Source organism: Salarias fasciatus, chromosome 20 (genome assembly GCF_902148845.1).
Source record: "Salarias fasciatus chromosome 20, fSalaFa1.1, whole genome shotgun sequence".
Classification (NCBI taxonomy): Eukaryota; Metazoa; Chordata; class Actinopteri; order Blenniiformes; family Blenniidae; genus Salarias; species Salarias fasciatus.
The window spans coordinates 5,436,284-5,456,182 of record NC_043764.1 but is presented as its reverse complement, the minus strand read 5'-3'; the positions used below and the strand labels follow the sequence as shown (position 1 = coordinate 5,456,182).

Below are 19,899 nucleotides of genomic sequence, written 5' to 3'. Positions count from 1 at the left end.
ACTAATGGACAAATCCAGATGTGGAGTGAAGCGAATTTAATTTGTAAACAGGAAAATCCCCAAAAAATGTTCTTAAAAATTACAAACATTTCTCAGACTCTGTGGAGCAGTGGTAAGAAAAATCATGAATATCCAATTTCACCAGTTATTAAATGTAAAATACGTCACACCAGACCAGGATGGCCACCTCAGAGTCAGACTTGATATCGTTCACTGCTCCCACTGTTCCCTCTTCACTGTTTAATTGACACCACTCTACAGCAAAAGCTTCACACCTCGACACTCACTCTTGGCTTAGTTTTTCTTTCTTTCTTTTTTTTAACCTCAGATGCTCACAGCTAACAGGGCCACAAGTTAAACAAGGACTTGCAAACCTCATTTGCCTCCATGTCCTGTTTCAGCGGCTGAAAGCAAAGATACAGGTCAACGTCCACAACTTAATGCAAACTCTGTAGGTTAAATGAGGGTGCACGCATGCGCGCGCCTCCGGATCTATACATCGACTGAGGCAATGTCTCATATCTGACGGCGCACATGAGAGCGCCTATAGATGTGTCTGTATAGGCATCAAGGCTACAGTGAGCCCTGATATTCATTTCCTCTCCAAAGGTGAACAATAGAGGAAATCTGGCCTCTATTATCGAACTGTTAACTGCCGCAGAATTTCCCCTCAGCTCTTTTCATAAAAGGGGTTTTACACACATAAGAGAAGCCCAGGTGTGTGTGTGTGTGTGTGTGTGTGTGTGTGTGAACAACAGAAATCATACCCACACACGCATACACACACATGCACAAACACACACACACACACACACACACACACACACACACACACACACACACACACTGTCACAACGATACATGCATCCACAGGTGTGCTTGCTTTTAATGCCTAAACTTAATCCGCAACAAGTTGAAACAGAGCAAAAACTACTGCCACTGTGTGTGTGTGTGTGTGTGTGTGTGTGTGTGTGTGTGTGTGTGTGTGTGTGTGTGTGTGTGTGTGTGTGTGTGTGTGTTTACATTTCCCTCCTCAGCAGCGTCTGATGTCCCCTTTGGTCACACATTCTGGTCGTTGCCACTCAAACCCGAGTTTTGAAATGTGCCTAACCGGCCGGAGCGACCTTCACTTGACACCATGAAGAAACACTGCAGGCTGAGGATAAAGAGAGCACTGGCATTCTCGTGTTTCTTTCTAAGTAAAATGTTTTTTTATCGACCACTGATTCTCTGAATCCGGTCACATTTAACCCTTCATCACACTAAAACACACAGAGACAAACAAGTCTTCTCAATCCATCCTGATAGAATAATAAAGACATGAGGTTTTTGCTTTGGTATCATATGAAAAGTAAAGCATGTCTATAATCCCACACCAGCTCTGTTCAGTAGAGGCAAGGATGAAGAGAGGTGACCTTAAAGAGACGTGTAAGAAGGTTGCCCCCTGTTGGGAATATTTGGCAAAGTGCTGGACAGATAAAAGACATTCATTGTCATGTTGTCCTGGGCGTATGGACTATTTTGATTCCATTTCATTGAATTAGAAAAGGTATATCTAGATCAGATTGTAAAAATAGGAGGTTAAAGCAACAGTTAATTCAATCAGAACATGTCTGAGTGCAACCCTGTCATAGAAATATGTCCATCCTGCTGTTCTTGTGCGTTATGGAGACAAGTTTAAAGCTAAGTCAAAACAGACACATATCACACATTACAGTGAGCTGTAAGCACCGGCTTCATTCTTTCACCCAGTTCAGAAATGAAAGCCAAGTCATTTCAGTGAGATCATTCAGAAGCATCTCCACTCATCAAATCCTTAAATCAGAAAGAGTTTCCTCTTCGACTCACCACATCACAAAGCATCTTAATGCTCCGGAAAAACACGCTGCGTCTGCACGGCGTCCATGTGGCTCCTCTCTCATTGCTCTTTCACTCTGCTGTGGTCCAATCTGACCATGAAGTTCAACCGCTGCCCTGCCGGTGGCCTCTCGGAGGAGCGGGACATGATGGAGCACGGAGAGGAGGAACCTGCCTCTACTTTCCTCCACTTGTTACATTCACTTCAGCGGGCCTACTCCACTTGCCTTGCATCTAACAACAAATCCTTACTCCGCCCCCCTTTTTTTTTCTGTCATGACTATTCATTAACCAGACAGGCAGGCCTGGACTTGCCTCCTTTAAGATTAGATCTGACCAATGTTCCAGATCATAAGGGGAAGGAAACATATAAACACATTTGGGAGCAACAGTTATTTTCATATATACTATATCAGGCAACGATGGGTTGAACAAATATCAGCTGAATTGTGCTGAAAGTGTTCATCCCTGCATGAGTTAACAACATGATCAGACCGAAAATATTAATGCTCGGGATCAGGATGTGGAGATCCCCCATGTGGAGCAGCAGGTGAATACATCTGTAAACGTACATGGCCACATCTCAGTCTACAGATGGCTTCAGAGCGGAACAGCAAGAGGTCCGGGACTCAGATTTAATGAGCCCTCATCCAACACATGCACACACACATTCACACACACACACTCACTCACTCACCAGCCCACACACAGTCCCGTGGGCCACTCGGCAGGGAGGAGGAGAGAGGGAAAAAGCTGCTGAGCAGAGGGAAAGCACATCGGAGGGAATCTCCTCAGCACTGGAGGGAAACGAGCCCTCTGTCAGTGTGTGTGTGTGTGTGTGTGTGTGTGTGTGTGTGTGTGTGTGTGTGTGTGTGTGTGTATTAAATAAATAAAAGGTTCCCCACCATCACGTTGTCGTTCAGGTCTCTCATGTGGTAGACGTCCATGGAGACCTCTGCGGTGTTGCGGTGGCTCCCTGGGGTGCTGGTCGAGGGCACCGGGTGTTCGCCCGGCTGGCCGTTTGGGGGGAGCTCGAAATAGGTGCTGTCCGGCTCCCTGTGAACACAATGCAGGGGTCCAGTGCTCAAGAATTTCTTCTTGAAAGAATTTCTCTCTGGGATTAATAAAGGCTTTCTGTTCGATTCTATTCTATTCTCAACTGTTTTCAAAGCTTAAGCGAGTCTTTGTGTATCAGAGAGACAAATGTGCAACGACAGATATTATTATAGGAGAAAAAAGGTGCAAAAATTTAGAAAAAAACATGGATGGACACTTTTTTCTTTCACCTAAAAAGGGTTTAAGTACCATTTGAAAATACAAAAATATTTTAAGGACATCAGCATAAATCATTGTTATCGTTCCTTTTTCAATAATTATGTTTAATTAATGACATCAAGGAGCTCTGATTTAAATCACAGAGCATTGAGTTCATGTGACCCTGTTCAGTTTGCATTAACATGCCTCTTATTGAGACACTTATGCAAACACTTACATTTTAATGACTGAATACTGAATGTTCGTATCTTGATTTATTTATTTATTTATTTATTATTTTTTTTTATTTTTAAGTGATGACAGACTAATGGGATTCTTGTGCCCTGATCCAAAACCATGATGTAAAGTGGAAAAGTCAGTCATCCAGGTGTTGTTGACACTCACAGGGAGCTCCACAGGTGCTCAAGGTGCCTCCTTCTTCAGTAACAGCAGACTGGGACATCTTAGAAGTCAGGTAATCTGGCGAGGGGCAGATCACTCTGCGGAACAAGAACAGCACACCAGAGTGCATTTTAGAATACTTTGACTTTTAATATTGTAAAAGTCCAAACAAACAAAGCGTGCATTTCAGAACAGTTCAGTTGATCAATGTTCAGAGGAGGAGGGTGTTCAAAGCACACAGCCATCCGTCCAGGTGTAATAACACTAATGTAGTCCCAGCTAGGTGGCACCAGGTATCAGGGGGCCTGAGCGTGCCCAGACCTGCCCGACTTGTCACCGTCTAACTCCGAAGGGAAGCTTCTCCTCCTCGAAGTCTGATCATCACACCCTCCACCCCCTCCTCAAAAATAACGCCTGCGCCGCAGCCGCATGTGTAGAGCTACCAAATCCAGATATGAGGACTGATCCCTCAGACTGTTCTGAGCTGATGTGGTTAATTACATTTTAGAAAAACAATTGCCAAATGATATATTTGGACGTATTTACAAGGATTGAGTTTCAGTTGGAATCAGGGTTTGAAATGTGCGTGAATTAAAAATGTGGCGCAGATCGCCAGCCTACCGAGAAAACCACGCTGATTAGGTCCAACATATAAATTGTTTTTTTCCAGCATATTTAGTCGTAGGCTGCGGAAGTTTTCATATTTGCTGTTGCGCAGCAGAGGAGCGTCGCATCTCCTTAGTAACTCCTCTGCAGGGCCGCGCGCACACCAAACTGTGCCAAAGGTGCGTTACGCACAATACGCTCCACGACGAAGAAATAAACAAGTAAATATAATCCCTCAGTGGATAGAATACGGCTTCGGACGCAGATTTCAATTTTTTCTTATAGCAAGTATGTCGATCGTAGATCTGCGGCTACTGTAACCTTATCTCCACCTAACAGGGATCTTTTCACTTTGCTCTGAACTGAATCGATTGCAGATACAGGCCGCCGGTAAACAAATGCATGTCACCACTGCTCAACTGATCGCTTGTTTTCTTTTGTTCTTAAAGCTGATCTTGTGGTCAATCCCACACGTTCGAGCTCTTTAAATAAACGTTAAATGTCAGCCACGTGATTCACTGGATGTGACTGAAAAGCAGGACTTGGGACACGTGCAAGAGGAATTGATGCGGCCTGCTGCGCACTTCTGGAACATTACAGGGAGTCTGGACCCGACGCCCTCCAAACCCCTCCCCCCAAATATAACATTTAAAGAAATCCAACCTTGGCAATGCTGTCCACCTTGCCCCCCCCCCAAAACTATGACAAAGTACCTCCGCCCTTGTGCGCGCACTCTTTGGGACAAAACATGGAGCTGCTGCGGGTTCCCGCTGTTCGCGGGCTGCCTGCCGCCGCAGAAAGCAGCTCCCACTAACAATCAGTCCCAGCAGATCCCAGCAGATCCCAGCTCAACTCACGCTCTCACAGGGGATGTGACTGCAGGCCGGGAGGCAGCAGCTGGACAGACGGGAGGAGGCCACGCTTCACTCCTGCGCTGCACGCGCTCCGTCAACCAAACCGGACACGCACTATTTTTTTTTTCCACTGATGAAAAACACTTCCACCTACCATTTATTTAGTTTATTTCTCATGATTAGAATATATAAATTTGAATATTTCAAAAAATTTCGCTATCGTTATTAGAAAATTAAGTCTCACCTTTATCTTGGCTTTTATAAAATATACAGACACAAAAAAATTACATTTGCAATTAGATGAACAGGTCCTTTTATTAGAAGCTAGGCTTATAATGCACATATTTTTTTAAAGATCATTTAAATGTACACCAACAATTGTCAAGACAACCACTGTTAAGTGGTTTAAATCAAGATACTATAATAAATGTAATGCGTTCATGTGGATTATTTAATGAAGATAAATTCTTTTAATTACTGTTTTGAGATTTTCCACACAAAGAAACACGCATCTGCCCCTTAAATATAATGTGACCTCAGCTTTTTTTCCAACCTATCTCCACACCGTCCTTTAAAATTTAACATTGCGTTTCTAAGGCGTTCACAGTGTCTCTAGGTGTCCCAGGTTACAGCCCCATGACAACACACATGCACATTGCCTTTCCCCCGGGTCGTTTTATGCCACAAAGTACACACTCCCAGCTGAGGTTAAATTAATTTTAAAAATAGTTTTCTCACTGGATACTCCTCAGGCCCAAATGAATGATTTCATGTGTGGAGTCAGAGAGTTGTAGCTGTGGGTTTAATCGTTCATTATCCCACAGGTAAATCCTTTAACAGTGAAATGTATCGAAACATCACAGAAATTTTACAAATTCAATGATTAAGTTGAGTTATGTAAACGAATCTTTTCCGAATTAGAATAAAACTTTGACAGTGCAATAGTAAAAAAAACAGCTTTTCGATTTCCCCTGATCTATACATTCATGATGTATAGATTTTCAATGTGGACAATACAAGACAATATTAATATTAAAACATTTAAGAAGTCTAATTGTTCTGTAAATTTGGTCTATATTATGAAGCTTTACGTAAATGCTCAGCATAATAAATCACGCAGCCAATCAACGTATGAAACCACAATCAGTTACAAATTCAAATCACCCACATGACCGACATATGTCCTTTTATTGCTAGTTTCGCACATCACTGATTTATTTCAATGGTTTTAAATGACGTCTGACGTCCTTTTGTGATATATTTCCCAACATTTTGGTCCAGCCGAAGACCAAAAAACGCGTTACATCAGAAGTTACTATTAATACGTTGACCCATTAAACATAAAGAGACATACCTGAAGGTTATTCTTATTCCAATCCAAACACCCAGGAATAATGTTGCGCGGAGCACCTGTCTGTTTATTATCTAACATGCCAAGAGAGTGACCCTCCATAAAAATAGCAGCAACAAAAGACCAACAAAAAAAAAGAAAAAAAGAAAAAAGAAAATCGATTGGATATAGGTGTGATAACAGTGGCTTCAAATTATTGACTTTTCGAGGAAGCTATATTAAACGGAAAGAAGGAGAAAGCCGATTTGCATGCGGAGTTGAGCGGAGTGCGAGCTTTGCAGGGGGACACCGAGGAGGAGGAGAGGGGAGGCGGCGGCGCGGATTCAGCGCACACAAGCGGGAAAGCTTCCACAGCTCCGCAGAGGGGGGCCGCTTTACAGAGTGTTAAACTATCACAACAGCGTTTAGTTATTGAAAATTTTAGGTTGGTTTGGGTGAAAATACCACATCAGACAATGAAACATTTCTGAGTATCATTAAAAAAACTTAATTATGAAACTACAAGGGTGAAAATATCCCAAAATACATTAAATACGTTTTTTTTTTTTTTTTTAATCTTACTGTCCTGTAATTTAAAAATGGAAACTTTTCGACAGGCGTCTTTAGTGTCCGCATCATTTGTCCTCATAAGACATAATAAGTTCACAATAAACTCCATATCCCAAAATGCAACGCGCTGCAGACAACTCGCTTATTGGTCACTACCATCGTGACGTCACCCGTCCACACAAACAAATTAGCAACAGTTTTAATAAGCGCCGTGTAATCGAGCCGTGTGGTAAAAAGAGGGTTTTTGTATGGATTTTTGGAGCCTCGTCTGTCTGTGAGTAAATGGAACGTATTTAACATTAGCGGCAAATGTTGTGACCGACTTTGAACATGTTCCCCTGGTTAGCTAGGCTAGAACTGCTTGTAGCGTTTGGAGCTAGCGTTGCACGAGTGACAGCTAACTTTATCATTAACACGAGACGGTCGCTTCTCACTTTCTGTTATGACAATATATTATATTGCTGCTTTGGAAGAAGTAACACACGAATGCTTTCGTTGTGATTGCTTTACCCACTCAAGTGGCTTCTTTTAACGGTCGTCGGCTAGTGAGGCTAACTGGAGTTATCTACTCTTTGAGTTAGTGTCGTGAAACACAAATAGTCCAATCTGTATGCAGTTCAGCAGCATAACCACACACTGTTCCTTTGTTTTTATCGATAGCGACAGACTGCAAGAAGTCACTGTGCCTTTTGCCTGCTGTTTGAGGTGTATTTATTTATTGTAGTTTGAGCGCCATCGTGTGTTCATAATCAGAAACTACACCGAGCCTATGAAGACATTACAAACTCCTCTCACTCAGTTCTGCTGTTTTGTTTTGTGTAGGAATAGTTGAGACTCTAGCATGGATTTTTCTGACGTCTTCAAGCAATCCAACCAGCTTGCTAGAATTTCCCCAGATGGAAAGTATCTGGTAAGTGTCTGAGTTCTATGGTCAGAGTTAAGTACAGCCTTAAAAGCAAGGCCCAAGTCATTAAACCCAGACAATGAATGTTCACACTAAATTCATCAATCATCTTTCATTTACTGGTATACTACAATAATTGATAAATAATCTTTTTTTTTAGGAGTCACTTTTAAACAGTTATAAAAGTGACTTGTCGAGGACTAAGATTACCAAACTGTGGAATGAAATTTATCTTTAAAATTTAGTTATTTCATTCATCTTATTTTGATGGTTGCATATTATAGGTATGCCAGTTTCTGAGTTTATCATTTGCGTATCATTTTAAGCTTGCCCTGCAGGCATGCCTCCATTCTAGGTTTGGCTTGTGGGCTCGGGCCCTAAACTGCATGTCAGAGGATTGACTCCAAAACCTTACTTCTTCTCTATAAAGTAATAATAATAATGTGTTTTATTTCAAAGCACCTTTCAAAACTCCCAATATAAAATATTAAAACAGCAACAGCAAGTATAAAACAGTTAAAAATCTAACAAGTAAAATAGAACCACAGTGTTAAAGGTAAAATCGATCAAGTGCACCACGGTGGAAAGGCGGATCGAAAGAGTGTGGTCTCTGGCCTAAATACACCTGAGATGTACTTTTAGTAAGTGAATCATCCAGACCCCTTAGGTCCTCAGGAATATGTTCATTCAGCGTTCCTGCAGCCATAACACGGTGAAGCAGCTTTTAGTTCATAAACTCATCACCTGTGAAACACACTTCTGCTGACACACTCAGGTCTTTTAAATCAGAATTAAGACACTATTATTTGCTCATGCTTTTCAATAAACAATATTTTTTTTCCTATTTTATTATCTTTATCCTAATAAGGCTTTTGCTTTCATGCTTATCTTAATCACTTTCATTAAAAGCATTTCACTGTAAAGAATTGAGAATTGCCTTGTGTTTAAATAGTGTTTTATAAATAAAATTATCTTGTTCTACAGCAAAAACTAAAAAATAAAAAGACTGAGCATTTCAACATGGAAAAGTGAAGTTTGTTTTGTATTGTCTTTTCTGATGTCTCTCCGGGGTTACGTTCCTCAGGCGACCTGCGTGCAGTACAGACTGGTGGTGAGAGATGTGAGCACCTTGCAGATCCTGCAGCTCTACACCTGCTTGGACCAAATATCCTGCATGGAATGGTCTTCAGATTCCCTCTTTATCCTCTGCGCAATGTACAAGAGAGGGCTGGTACAGGTAGGTGATCAACACTAGACAGGAGTGTGTCTGTGTGTTTTGCTAGTTTAATATTTTTAGTATTTATTAATAGATTATTAATTTAAAGCATGAGAAACTGTTTTGTAGATCCTTCACAGAGGATATTTAAAAAAAAATTATATTGATTCTCTGGACTGTTTTCACTCAGTTATTGTACAAAAACAAAGTCACATTAGATGCTATGCGATGAGATGCCCAAGTACCAATTTTTTTAAAAAAAAAAGAAATCTTCAAAGAAAGTCGTTCTTATTCTTGGGATTGTTGTCCTGGGATTAAAACTGATTACATTATTGTATCATGTTTTCAGTTTTTTCTAAAACTACATTGAAATAATTTGACCATCATTTCACTAATCTGTGCAACACTTTGATTGAAATACAAATTTAAATATCAGTTTTATCAAACACTTCCGAGTAGTTATTCACAGAAAGAAGATTTTTATATATTGTTTCCGATTATTGGAGCAAAACTATTTTTACATATGAATTTCATCAGTGTTTTTGTTAATCCGCACCTGATACGCAAGTTAGTGTAAATCAGAAAAGTAAGTCTGAGAGTCTTTTTAACTCTTAATTGAAAAATGCATTCATTGTAATGATCATTTATATCTCAATTTCTAAATTGCTGAAATATTTTACATAACGACTCCAGAACCGTGCCGTGCATTGCTGTTAGGTCTCTTTACACCAGATGTTTTTAATTTTTAAAAGCTGCAGCATGAATATCAAAAGAATGTTACAAAGCATTTTTTTTTCTGTTGTTTAGTTAATTTTCATTCTGATTGTGACTTGCATAAGTAACAATGAGTTTGTCATTCTCAGCGGTGAAAAGTTCTCCACACTCAGGGTCAGTTTCGTCTGCATCACAGCACACGTAGCTTACCTTTGAAAGGGTATCCAGTGCCAGTCTTTCATGGTTTCTGATGCTAAAGTGTTTCGCACAGTGAGAAATCAACTCGAGGAAGACGACAGGATGAAAGTGACCAGTGTCATCAGTGGAGGCTGAATCTGTCGTTTCTCCAGGTGTGGTCTCTGGAACAGCCGGACTGGCACTGTAAGATTGATGAGGGCTCAATAGGACTGGTCTCCTCGCGCTGGAGTCCAGACGGACGTCACATTCTCAACACCACCGAGTTCCACGTAAGTGTGAAGCCTCTTCGTGCATGTGTGCGTGCATTCATGCACATGGAAGTGTGTTTATACGTGTGCTTGTCTGGTTTCAACTGTTGCTGGCCCTCAAGGAAGGGGGGGACCTGAAAATAGCCAGACACCAGAGCCTTTCTGGACTGCCCCTCCACCCCGCCGCCCTCCCACACCCCACCTGCTGCATGTATTCAGCCTGATTTCATAGCTCCCTTCCTGTTAGCGTCCTGTCACACACCGGGCTCAAGTGCGTCTTGGGCATGGATGCAATGTGCATGCGCCCTTCCGATGCCGGTCCGGTGTTCTCTTTGGAAACAAGTTCTTTTAATGATGCTGAAAAGCTCATGAAAATATTATGAGAGTAAACGGTTTTAAAAGCAGCAGAGGGAACATGTTTCACAACACACACTGAGGAAAATGGTCCCATTTCAAGCATGGAAGTAGTCACATAATTCATTTTTTTTCCTCATACATATACTTTTTGTATACCCCAAACTTTTAAACAGTATTCAAACAGTTTGATCCAGGTGCTTATTGTTGGCAAACCAGGGTAATTTTTAATACTTTGGGTGAGATATTTGCTTTGGATCTAGATGTTTAATGGATTTAAACAAATTTTGAAGAGTGCAGGTTAATGCACAGAAAACGAACACTTTAAGCAGTTCATAGGAAACGCTCTTTCACTTGTCATAGAGCACAGTTGCTGTATCAGAAGCAGTACTGCTCAAAGTGTGCACACGTCTGCCCAGAGAAGAGCAAAGACACTTAAAGAAACAACTGTATTATTCTTCGAAAGTTTTTTATGATTTCTTACTTCATTATTAAGCTCTTCATTCATGCCATGATGAAACGAGAGAATATCAAATTAATGGAATTTTAAGCTTGATCGGGTTTTGCCTTCATTTAGCATTGAATTTACAGTGAAGTGTTGTAGCTGTTGTGAGCTTACAGAAAAGTAAAAAACAGTTTTAATCAAAGATGGATCTCTAAATTCTCTCATCTGCCTCCATTTTATTCATATTCCTCTTCATGAAACCTTGTCAGCCCCCCATGTAACTAACACACACACATAGAGAAGCGTATTTTACCAAATTAACCAGGATCATCTGTTCACGCTGTATATTACAAACTGCCTAAACCTTAAGCTTCCTCCATCTGTTAAATATTGTGAAGCCATTAGTGCGAATCGACTCGCAGCTGACTGTATTGCTTCCATCAACTGCTGGCTCATGCCTGCATTCCCACTTGGAATGAGGAGCTGTTGGCTGAGGGGCCTGTCGGCGCACCGCTGAAATGAAAGGGCGACGCTTCGAGGCATCGGGTTGTGTCACAGCGTCTGAAAAGTCTTGCCACAATACTTTGAATACGCTGATCTCCTCTGGCCTTCAAATGATCAGGTTGGGTGAAATCACTCAACAGCTTCTCCAAAGTGCGTCTAATCATCACTCACATCTTCAGTTCATTCAGTCAGAATGTCCCTTTTGAAATGAATAATATTGATGTAAATGGGTCGGTTTGCTTTGTGACAGGTGTATCTGCTAAGAGCGAGCTCAGGAGAGAAGGGGATTTTTAGTTTATGCAAGTCTGAAGGACCAGACCAATAAAGACGTCTTGGGTTCAGTTGTGCACCTCAGAATTCCTGTTTTATATTGGCTCCATAGTAAGCATGTGCTGTAAGAGGTGAGAAGATATAGCAGCTACCCGCGGAGCATGTGGAGTACAGCGAGGCACCGCGGCGGGCCGTGTCTGTCATGCTAAACCTGACTCCAGGAGTCGGCTGACAGGTGTTGTGGTCCGACACACAACTGTGTCTGGTCTGCATGCGGGTGCACGGAGTGCAAGTGTCTGTGGCACGTCTGCTTTGTGTCTGTCTGAATCCTCAACAAAGTCTAATGGGATGGAGAAGAATCCTTCAGGAAATACGACATCTGCATAAAATCTTCAGAACCTGTGGTTCATTTCAACACTTTAAGAATAATTGTTGATGTTCCTTTGGCTGCTTTGTGTTTGGAACCCACGAGAAGCGAAATGTGAGCAGATGCTGGACTGATGCTGTTATCGCAAAATTACATTCAGAGGTCAGATAACAACACTTCATTTAATAAAGGTTCAACGTTTAAGCCACTCTGGGATTTGTAGGTAAACGTTTTTCGAGAAAAAAGCAGTAAAGAAAGGTCAGGAGCTTTGAGAAAACATTGTAGAGGCACACCCCCAAACTGCAGATATCAGGTATGAATCATGCAGTCGCAACTTCCTTTGTCTAAGTGGTGAACGGATTCTTACACACACTGGATGAGCAAACGATTGGATCCAGATCAGTCTAGGATCTTAGGGTGTATTGCGATCAGTAAATGGGTTCTCAACACTACGTAATGGGGAAAAAGCAGATTAAATTAACGTCCAGTTTATTGATGAATTTTGCACCGACTTCAGTTTCTGTGATTCACTGTGTTGAGTGTTTATCGCTCCGTCTCCATTCCTCCAGTTCATAGAATAGCTTCAGTGCACCGCTGCAGATAGTACAGAGCATGTAGTCACTCTTCCACAGACTTAAAGACAAGTGTGTGTGTGTGTGTGATGGAAAAACAGAGACGGCTAAGTCACGTCACTAAAGCCAGTCACTGAGAGATGTGGGATAAAACATTTCTCTTTTCCGTTTTAGATCCAGAGGTACAAGCATCCTTTTGAGCAGCAGAGACTACTGTGATGTTCAGCTGAAGCTTAACCGATAGTGGCATACCACACCTAAAATTACACAATATTATATATATGTAATGCTAATCACTTAATTGTTTCTGAATGACAAAAAAATCCTGGAAAAAGACCCCTTCGTTAGAGTCCAAGGACTTTTTAATTTCTTTGATGTAATGGCACATATATATGTCTAACATAGGTATTTGTCAAATCCCACATCCAGATTTTTGTCGTTGTCAGGTCAGAGTCGTATCACTCACTTCCATTGTCACTTGCTCTCAATAGAAACCAGTACCAGTGGTGCTTACTGTGCATCCTTCCGGAGCAGAGGCTCCAAAACCGAGTTAATGGAAGAAAAACAGCCACTTGTTCGAACGCTGCCAAGGAGCCCACTGAACTTACCTTCACCCCGGCCCAAGATTTCATTAAGGCTGCGCCAGGAGGGTGTTCGTGTCGGGTTTGAATTTCATCCCCACTCATAAACAGCCTGCTATATTAACTTGTTTAGGGACAGCTGCCCGTGGTGTGGATCATGCCTCTGTGTGTGTGTTTGTCTGTGTATGTGTCAGTAAATCTGCTTAGCTGGCGCTGCGTGCGTCAGGGTGGCTTTTGTTTTGTTTACGTTTCGGCCCCAGCCCGAATAGCTCAAGCACTCTGATATTATGGGTGTAAAATACTTTATTATTAGCACAAAGATGGCATTCTATCAGACGAGAGGGTTTATTGATCTCTGATTTGGTAGCAGCCACAGTGAGCGCCTTAACAGCTTCACAGTAGTAAATAAAAAGGATTTAGATTTGGGAATGGTGCCATCCCATAGATGTAAAGTCATGTTGCTAAACCCACCCTATGTATTATCAGACTTTATGCAAGTGGTCTCCTGTTTGAATTCCATCCATTTATCTTCGGACCTCACAAAATGCCACTTGGGTAATCCGGAGAGGGGGTGACGGGCAGGAGGGGGGCGGTGGGAAAAACCCCGGCCAAGGACACTGCTGAGCTTGACTTCTCTAATGGTTTTTACATTGTTGGGATCAGATTAGCGGTAACATACTTGGCCGGTGCAGACGGAGCCCTGCTAATGTGTAGCATTGCTGGCAACAATGCTACTGGACTGCAGTGTGAAGGCACTGCGGCGGGGGACAATAGCTCGCCATACCCAGCGTGGCTCCTGCTCCTCGCTGCAGCCACGAGGCTGTAACAGGAGAAATAAGCTATATTGGTTTGAGATGGCTTCCGATGAGGAATGCCTGAAGGCTAATCCTCCGCTGACAGACACTTCTGTATGGCATCAATTGCACTCGCCCATTCTCTCGCTCTCGCTCCGGCGCGCAACAAGAATGGCAGACTGACGGGTTTTATTCCAGCTTGCTGTCAGTAACTTTTGGTTTATAACCGATCTCGGTTATCATGTTGCCCACAGACTGTCCTGTTGGGAATGTTCCCGAATTCTTTGCTTTTCTTGTTGTGAATACTTGCTAACAGACATTAAATAGGAGTGAAAATGTGACACAGCCATCCTGCTTCGCTTCAGGACTAATCCCTCTGCCCGATTATCTTGTCACAACATTGGAAGTGAGTTTAATTGTTTTATTGTTGATTACAGTTTCATAGAGCCTCTGCTGATAACACATCAGGTGTGTAAATCACTTCTTTGATTACCATCTGCTCCTGGTTTGTAAAAGTGTTAATCGACCTCAGGAAGCCTTTTCACACTAATCATGTTCATGTAATGATCACAATACAGCAGAAAGATGTGCTTGTGGTGTAATTACAGTCCTGCTAACCCTGGCACCCCGGCAGCCCATCTGACGGACGAACGGCAGCTGCTCTGCTCCGGTTTTGTCTTTTCACACCACCCTCCGCACACCTTTGGTGAGGATGCTTCATCTAAAGGTAGCTTTACCAACTGAGGCTCTCATTGCGCAGTCCCCCACATGGAAAAGCATTTCCCACCTATTTTCCTCATGCTGCCCTTCCTCCAGCCAGTTTAAGGTTACACAGCCTCCGGCTCCTGATCTCCGGTGCATCCCCCGCGTGGCGGGTTCAAGGCATCGAAGAAGTGCCAGCGTGTTGTGTTTGAGCGGTGTTGATGTGGTTGCCATGGCAGCGTGTCTGAGGGGAAGTCCAGGAAGCGTGCGGCGAGGTGGTTATTACTGGACCGCCACAGCTGGATGTCTTGACCAGACCGGAGGGTGAAGTGACAGGACTGGGCCCGGTTCAGATGACTGTCTGGACGGCCTGACGAAAGCTGTGGCAATCGGCTGTTTTGGCTCAGATTCAGACAACTCACTGGACTTTTAATGAAGAATTTTGTTATTGTAGCCTTTGTTATTGTGCTTCAATTCTCTTTGATTGACTCATTTTCAATTTGATGTAAACAGATATTAAAAAATCTCTTTTCCATCTTTGAATTCATGTGGAAACAGAGTTTGATTTTAAAAGGTATTAACTTAGCAACCGGGCTAAGTAATCATCCTGTAATTCATTTTATTTATCTGATCCATTTTAGTAAATATCCCAGCTCATGTTGATCTGTCTCTTGCTGCATATTCTGAAGACATTCATGTGTTGGCAAGAAAGAAACGCATTTTTACACAATATTATATTAACTACATTTAAACTGAGGAAATATGTTCACTTGCTTTTTCACCAATTAAAAGGAATCTTTTAGCTTTCAAAAACTAGATTCAAAGCAGAAATCTGTGGTGTATGAACCCTTTTGGTTCTCCCAGTGCGTCGTCTGTAAGCCAAATATTAATCCCAATCATACGTTTGGAAGTAATCCTCTGTTATTGGAGTAACTGTTCAGTGTGTGAACACCTCGACACCCAGGCAGCTGTTCAGCAGCACAGACCACAACATCTAAAACCAAGTCACTTGGACTCCTTTAATTTTTCGAAAACAAATGCAAGATGCTAGTCAGATGCTCGAGTTCAGAAATCAGCTGCCATGATGGCTTTTCTAGCACGAGTCTGGCTGAAGTGAAGTCGGGGTGTCTGGGAGACGGCAGGTCCAAAGTGAGTCTGAACACATGAGGTGTCTTTGTTTGGCCGTCCTGCGGTCAGACAGTTATCCCGTGGCGCTGCCTCGCATCTCATCTGTGGGAATGATCGCCGCTCGTCGGCCACACAACTCGCTGTTAATTTGTCACACTTGTTGCAAACACGTCTCGGATTACATGTGGGCTGAATGGGCGGACCCGTTTTCCCGCCACGTGCTGACATGTTGTTTTGTGTGCGTTAATTTCATACACACACTCATACACACGTCCTAATTCATCAGTGCAGCTTCTTTCAGGTCCTGTCAGTGACGGCAGGTTCACTGAAACACTACAACACACACACACACACACACCACACACACACACACACACCGCAATGCTCAACCATTCATCTGATGATAGATGGATTCTTTGGTCGCCATCTCACATCCCTCACAAAGATTCGCCTCCTCCACTCGAACACATAAAGACGTCTGTCCACAGCCATTAAAGTACGGCTGCTTCATGTCAGTGTGGAGCGGCAAAACTGACGGACACATTATTCGGTGAAGTCGAGCACTTAGAGGTCTCTCTCCCTGGAACAGGTTTGTGTTTACTCCCACTGCGAAACACAGTGAACCACAGAACAGATAATAAAATCCTCTTTTGGAAAAAATACTTTCTTTTCATTTTATTGCACTGCAGTATTGTTTTTTTTGTCATCTCATGTTCACACAGAGCATTGTATTGTTTATTTTTACTATTGTGTGTGCATGTGTGTTTTTATAGCCATGTTTACTCCCTGTCTTTGCATCTAAACACGTCATAGCCCTCTGTGCTTAACGGATTCAACCTGTAACTATTTTTTGGACTTGTAACAGTCAGGGTTTGGACACTTCGGGCCTTATTGATTGAAACCTGTGCAAGATTGATGTGATTGATGTTCATGACCAGACCACTGAGGGCTGCTTTTTTTGTTTTTAGGAGTGGTGAAATAAGCACACACTATCCATTTAGTGCAGAAGTGTCAAACATACGGCCCGTGGGCCAAAAATGGCCCACTAGGGGCTCCAATCTGGCCAATAAACACTACCAAAGACAGTTTTAATTTATTTTGGGGAGTGCTGAACTAAATTTTAGAACAGTTGTACAATTATAGAACTGAAAATTAGCTAAGTATACTCCAAGGCAGAAAGGATGAGCTCGAGTAAAATACAAAATTTCAGAAACACAAAATTTCACAAGTTCTAAATTGAAGCCAACAAGAGTTTTTCCAGCAAGTTTTTATCTTGGGGCACATAAAAATGTACAATTATAATAAATCTTCCCCTTTTTTAGTCTTATTCCTACAAAATATTTATTTACATTTTACATGTATTTACATTTAGCTGGTAACATGGAAATAATTCCCAGCATTTTTTTCGTAATTTTTTTTTTGTGCCCCTCTTGTTCCTGGACAGCTGAGAATCACGGTCTGGGTCTCTGTGCAACAAAGCTGTGTCTACATCAAGTAATCCCAAAGCATGTGATAAGGGTGAGTATGAGACTGATGTGTGATGTCGTGTGTGTGTGTGTGGTGTGTTGTGTGTGTGTGTGGTGTGTGTGTGTTGTGTGTGTGTACTCCCAGAGTACCTGCGGGACATGGCTGGCAGTCCCGATTGCCTGGCATGACCCATGAATCACATGCCCGTCTGTACCTTGTGGCGCATCCCGGGATATGTTGGGCGAACGGCGGCCGTCTCCGCTGACAGCTGCGGGCCCCTCCTTCAGTAAATGGGGCATGCTCCTCATAACCGGCCTGTCAGCAGCTCTGGAAAATGATTGTCTGTGACTCTCCCCCATTTTCTCACATGCAATCCCCTGCCCTTCTGCGACCCGGTATCTTCAGAGCTGTCATATAAATAATATGGCCTTGATAGTTGCAATGCCACAGACTTGATGGTGCCAAAGAATCGGATAATCACTTTGGATGAAATACTTGGGAAGCCACGAGTTCATATTTTCAGTTTTATCTGCATATGCAGTTACGGGTTTTTATTAGTCGGTATAAAAAACGATGTTTCGATCCGAGCTGCGAGGAACCGATCCTCGGTGTTCCATACTTTAGGCTTTAAAATTTGCGAACATCTGCGACAAATCTGTGTTCTGAGATGTTACCACAGAATCATCTAACAAATTCAACTATTTAAAAAAAATGAGTCTAAAATCTAAAAAATTCCAGCATATTTACGAGTTTTTCTGTTAAAATACTTGAGATTATACTTCTGGGGTAGGGAGAGTGTTTGTTTATGTCTCGTCTCCGATTATGTCCACTCAACAAACAAAAAGAAAGATGTTATATTTTTCCTGAACGGTTTCTCTATGATTGGCATTTCATAAATAAAAACATAAAAAAAAAATACTTGAGTAAATTCTGCAATATTTTTTAACTAAGTCTATCAAACTAATTCCCAAGTTTTTTTTTATTGTGATGACTGAACATTTTTTGGTGTGTTTATCTAATACAGGACAAGGAATTATGAACTAGGCTGTACAGAAAAATCTTTCACTCAAATAAACAAAATGATGCATTCTGAACCTAAATCGTAAGTTACAGAAATGAGTGTATTTTATTGAAAAACATAGTTGCAAGCTGTAAAACATGTGCTGAACGGATCGCTCCTTCGTTAATCAGCTTGTTTTCTCCTCCCTCCATCCTTTACCACAGGGATCAGCTTCAGCAGAGACGGGCAGTACTTGGCTCTGGCCGAACGCCGTCAGTGCAAAGACTGCGTTAGTATATTCGTGTGTAACAACTGGCATTTGCTTCGGTAAGTCAGATGTTACTTTAAGTTACTCTGAATACTTTCTGTCTTACACAAAATATACTGGACAAAACGTAAAGCACATCAGCTTTTTTTGTACTTGACTCTTCGCTGCACAACTGAACTCTTTTATGACTGAATATTGCAGGAAATTAGAAGACGTCAGTGTTTAGTTCTGCCTGTATTTCCCACACAGCACTTTGAGACAGAGACGGAGGACCTGGCAGGCCTGGAGTGGTCCCCCAGCGGCTGGTGTGTTGGCAGTGTGGGACAGCTGTTCTAGGAGGTGAGGCGGCTTGCACAGCATGATTTCTGGACGTTTTCTGAAATATTGTACTTTACTAACTTTGCTTCATTATTTTTTTCAACAAAACAAATGATTAATTTTCTATGGATGCACATGTGTGTGTGTGTTTGTGTGTTTCTGTCCTCTCCGCAGTACAAGGTGCTGCTGTATTCGTTGGATGGCCGCTTGCTGTCAACGTTCAGCGCGTATGACTTGGTCGCTGGGCATCAAGGCTGTGTGCTGGAGCCCCAGCAGCCAGTTCCGGGCTGTCGGAAGCTACGATGAAAAGTAAGAGGAGTCTCTTTAGAATCACTCTCTGCTTCGCTTTCAGGAGAAAGTTTCAGTGTCTCACCTCCTGATGCAGCTCACTTTCTAATGTGTGAACAGCTTTAAAGCAGGACTGTCTGAGGTTCCCCGTTTAGCTTCATTACACACAAAACTTATTAGTTGAAGCTTAGTTTTTCTTTTTTGTTTTAATTTTTACATAATTTTTTCACAGATTAAAATCTAAAGTCCATGAAGTTAAAATTACACACGATGAAATGTGTTCCTTTTTTTTTTTCTTTTTTTTTATCAGAAGCCTTAATTTTCACAATAAACCTTTAGAAGTTCACAGAACAATTGAGTTTTAAAGGTGCATTGAGGAGTTTGCACGTTTTATGCGAAACGGCGCCCCCTGCAGGCCTTGGGCGTAATGCAGCTTAGTGAAAAACTCGTCCCTGTGGCTCCCGTGCACGGAAGAGGGGAACTCCGTCTTCGCTCGTTTAGTAGCGCTCAAGTAAGATTTAGGTTTCTTTTACCTGGTGGAGTCTGTGTGGAGCTGTGGCAGTGCTAGAAGCCAGTCTGTTCTTACTTTCTGGAAGATCCTGCTCAGTTGTTGCTCACTAAGCATCTGGCGGAGTAATGGCGGACAAAGCGAAACTTAAGGAAATCAGGTCAGTGGGAGCGTGCATTA

At 42.2% G+C, this 19,899-nt stretch overlaps 1 protein-coding gene across 1 annotated transcript; it reads left to right on the top strand.

The window, feature by feature from the left end:
• Nucleotides 1-7,044: 7,044 nt before the first annotated feature.
• LOC115407879 (WD repeat-containing protein WRAP73-like) lies at nucleotides 7,045-19,236 on the top strand. Its single transcript, XM_030118430.1, is given in 10 exon segments — nucleotides 7,045-7,147; nucleotides 7,696-7,783; nucleotides 8,862-9,014; nucleotides 10,058-10,174; nucleotides 17,315-17,332; nucleotides 17,334-17,388; nucleotides 18,562-18,668; nucleotides 18,855-18,944; nucleotides 19,098-19,157; nucleotides 19,159-19,236. Coding segments are annotated over 9 exon segments (747 nt in total). The 5' UTR covers nucleotides 7,045-7,147; nucleotides 7,696-7,714.
• The last annotated feature ends 663 nt before the right edge of the window (nucleotides 19,237-19,899 follow it).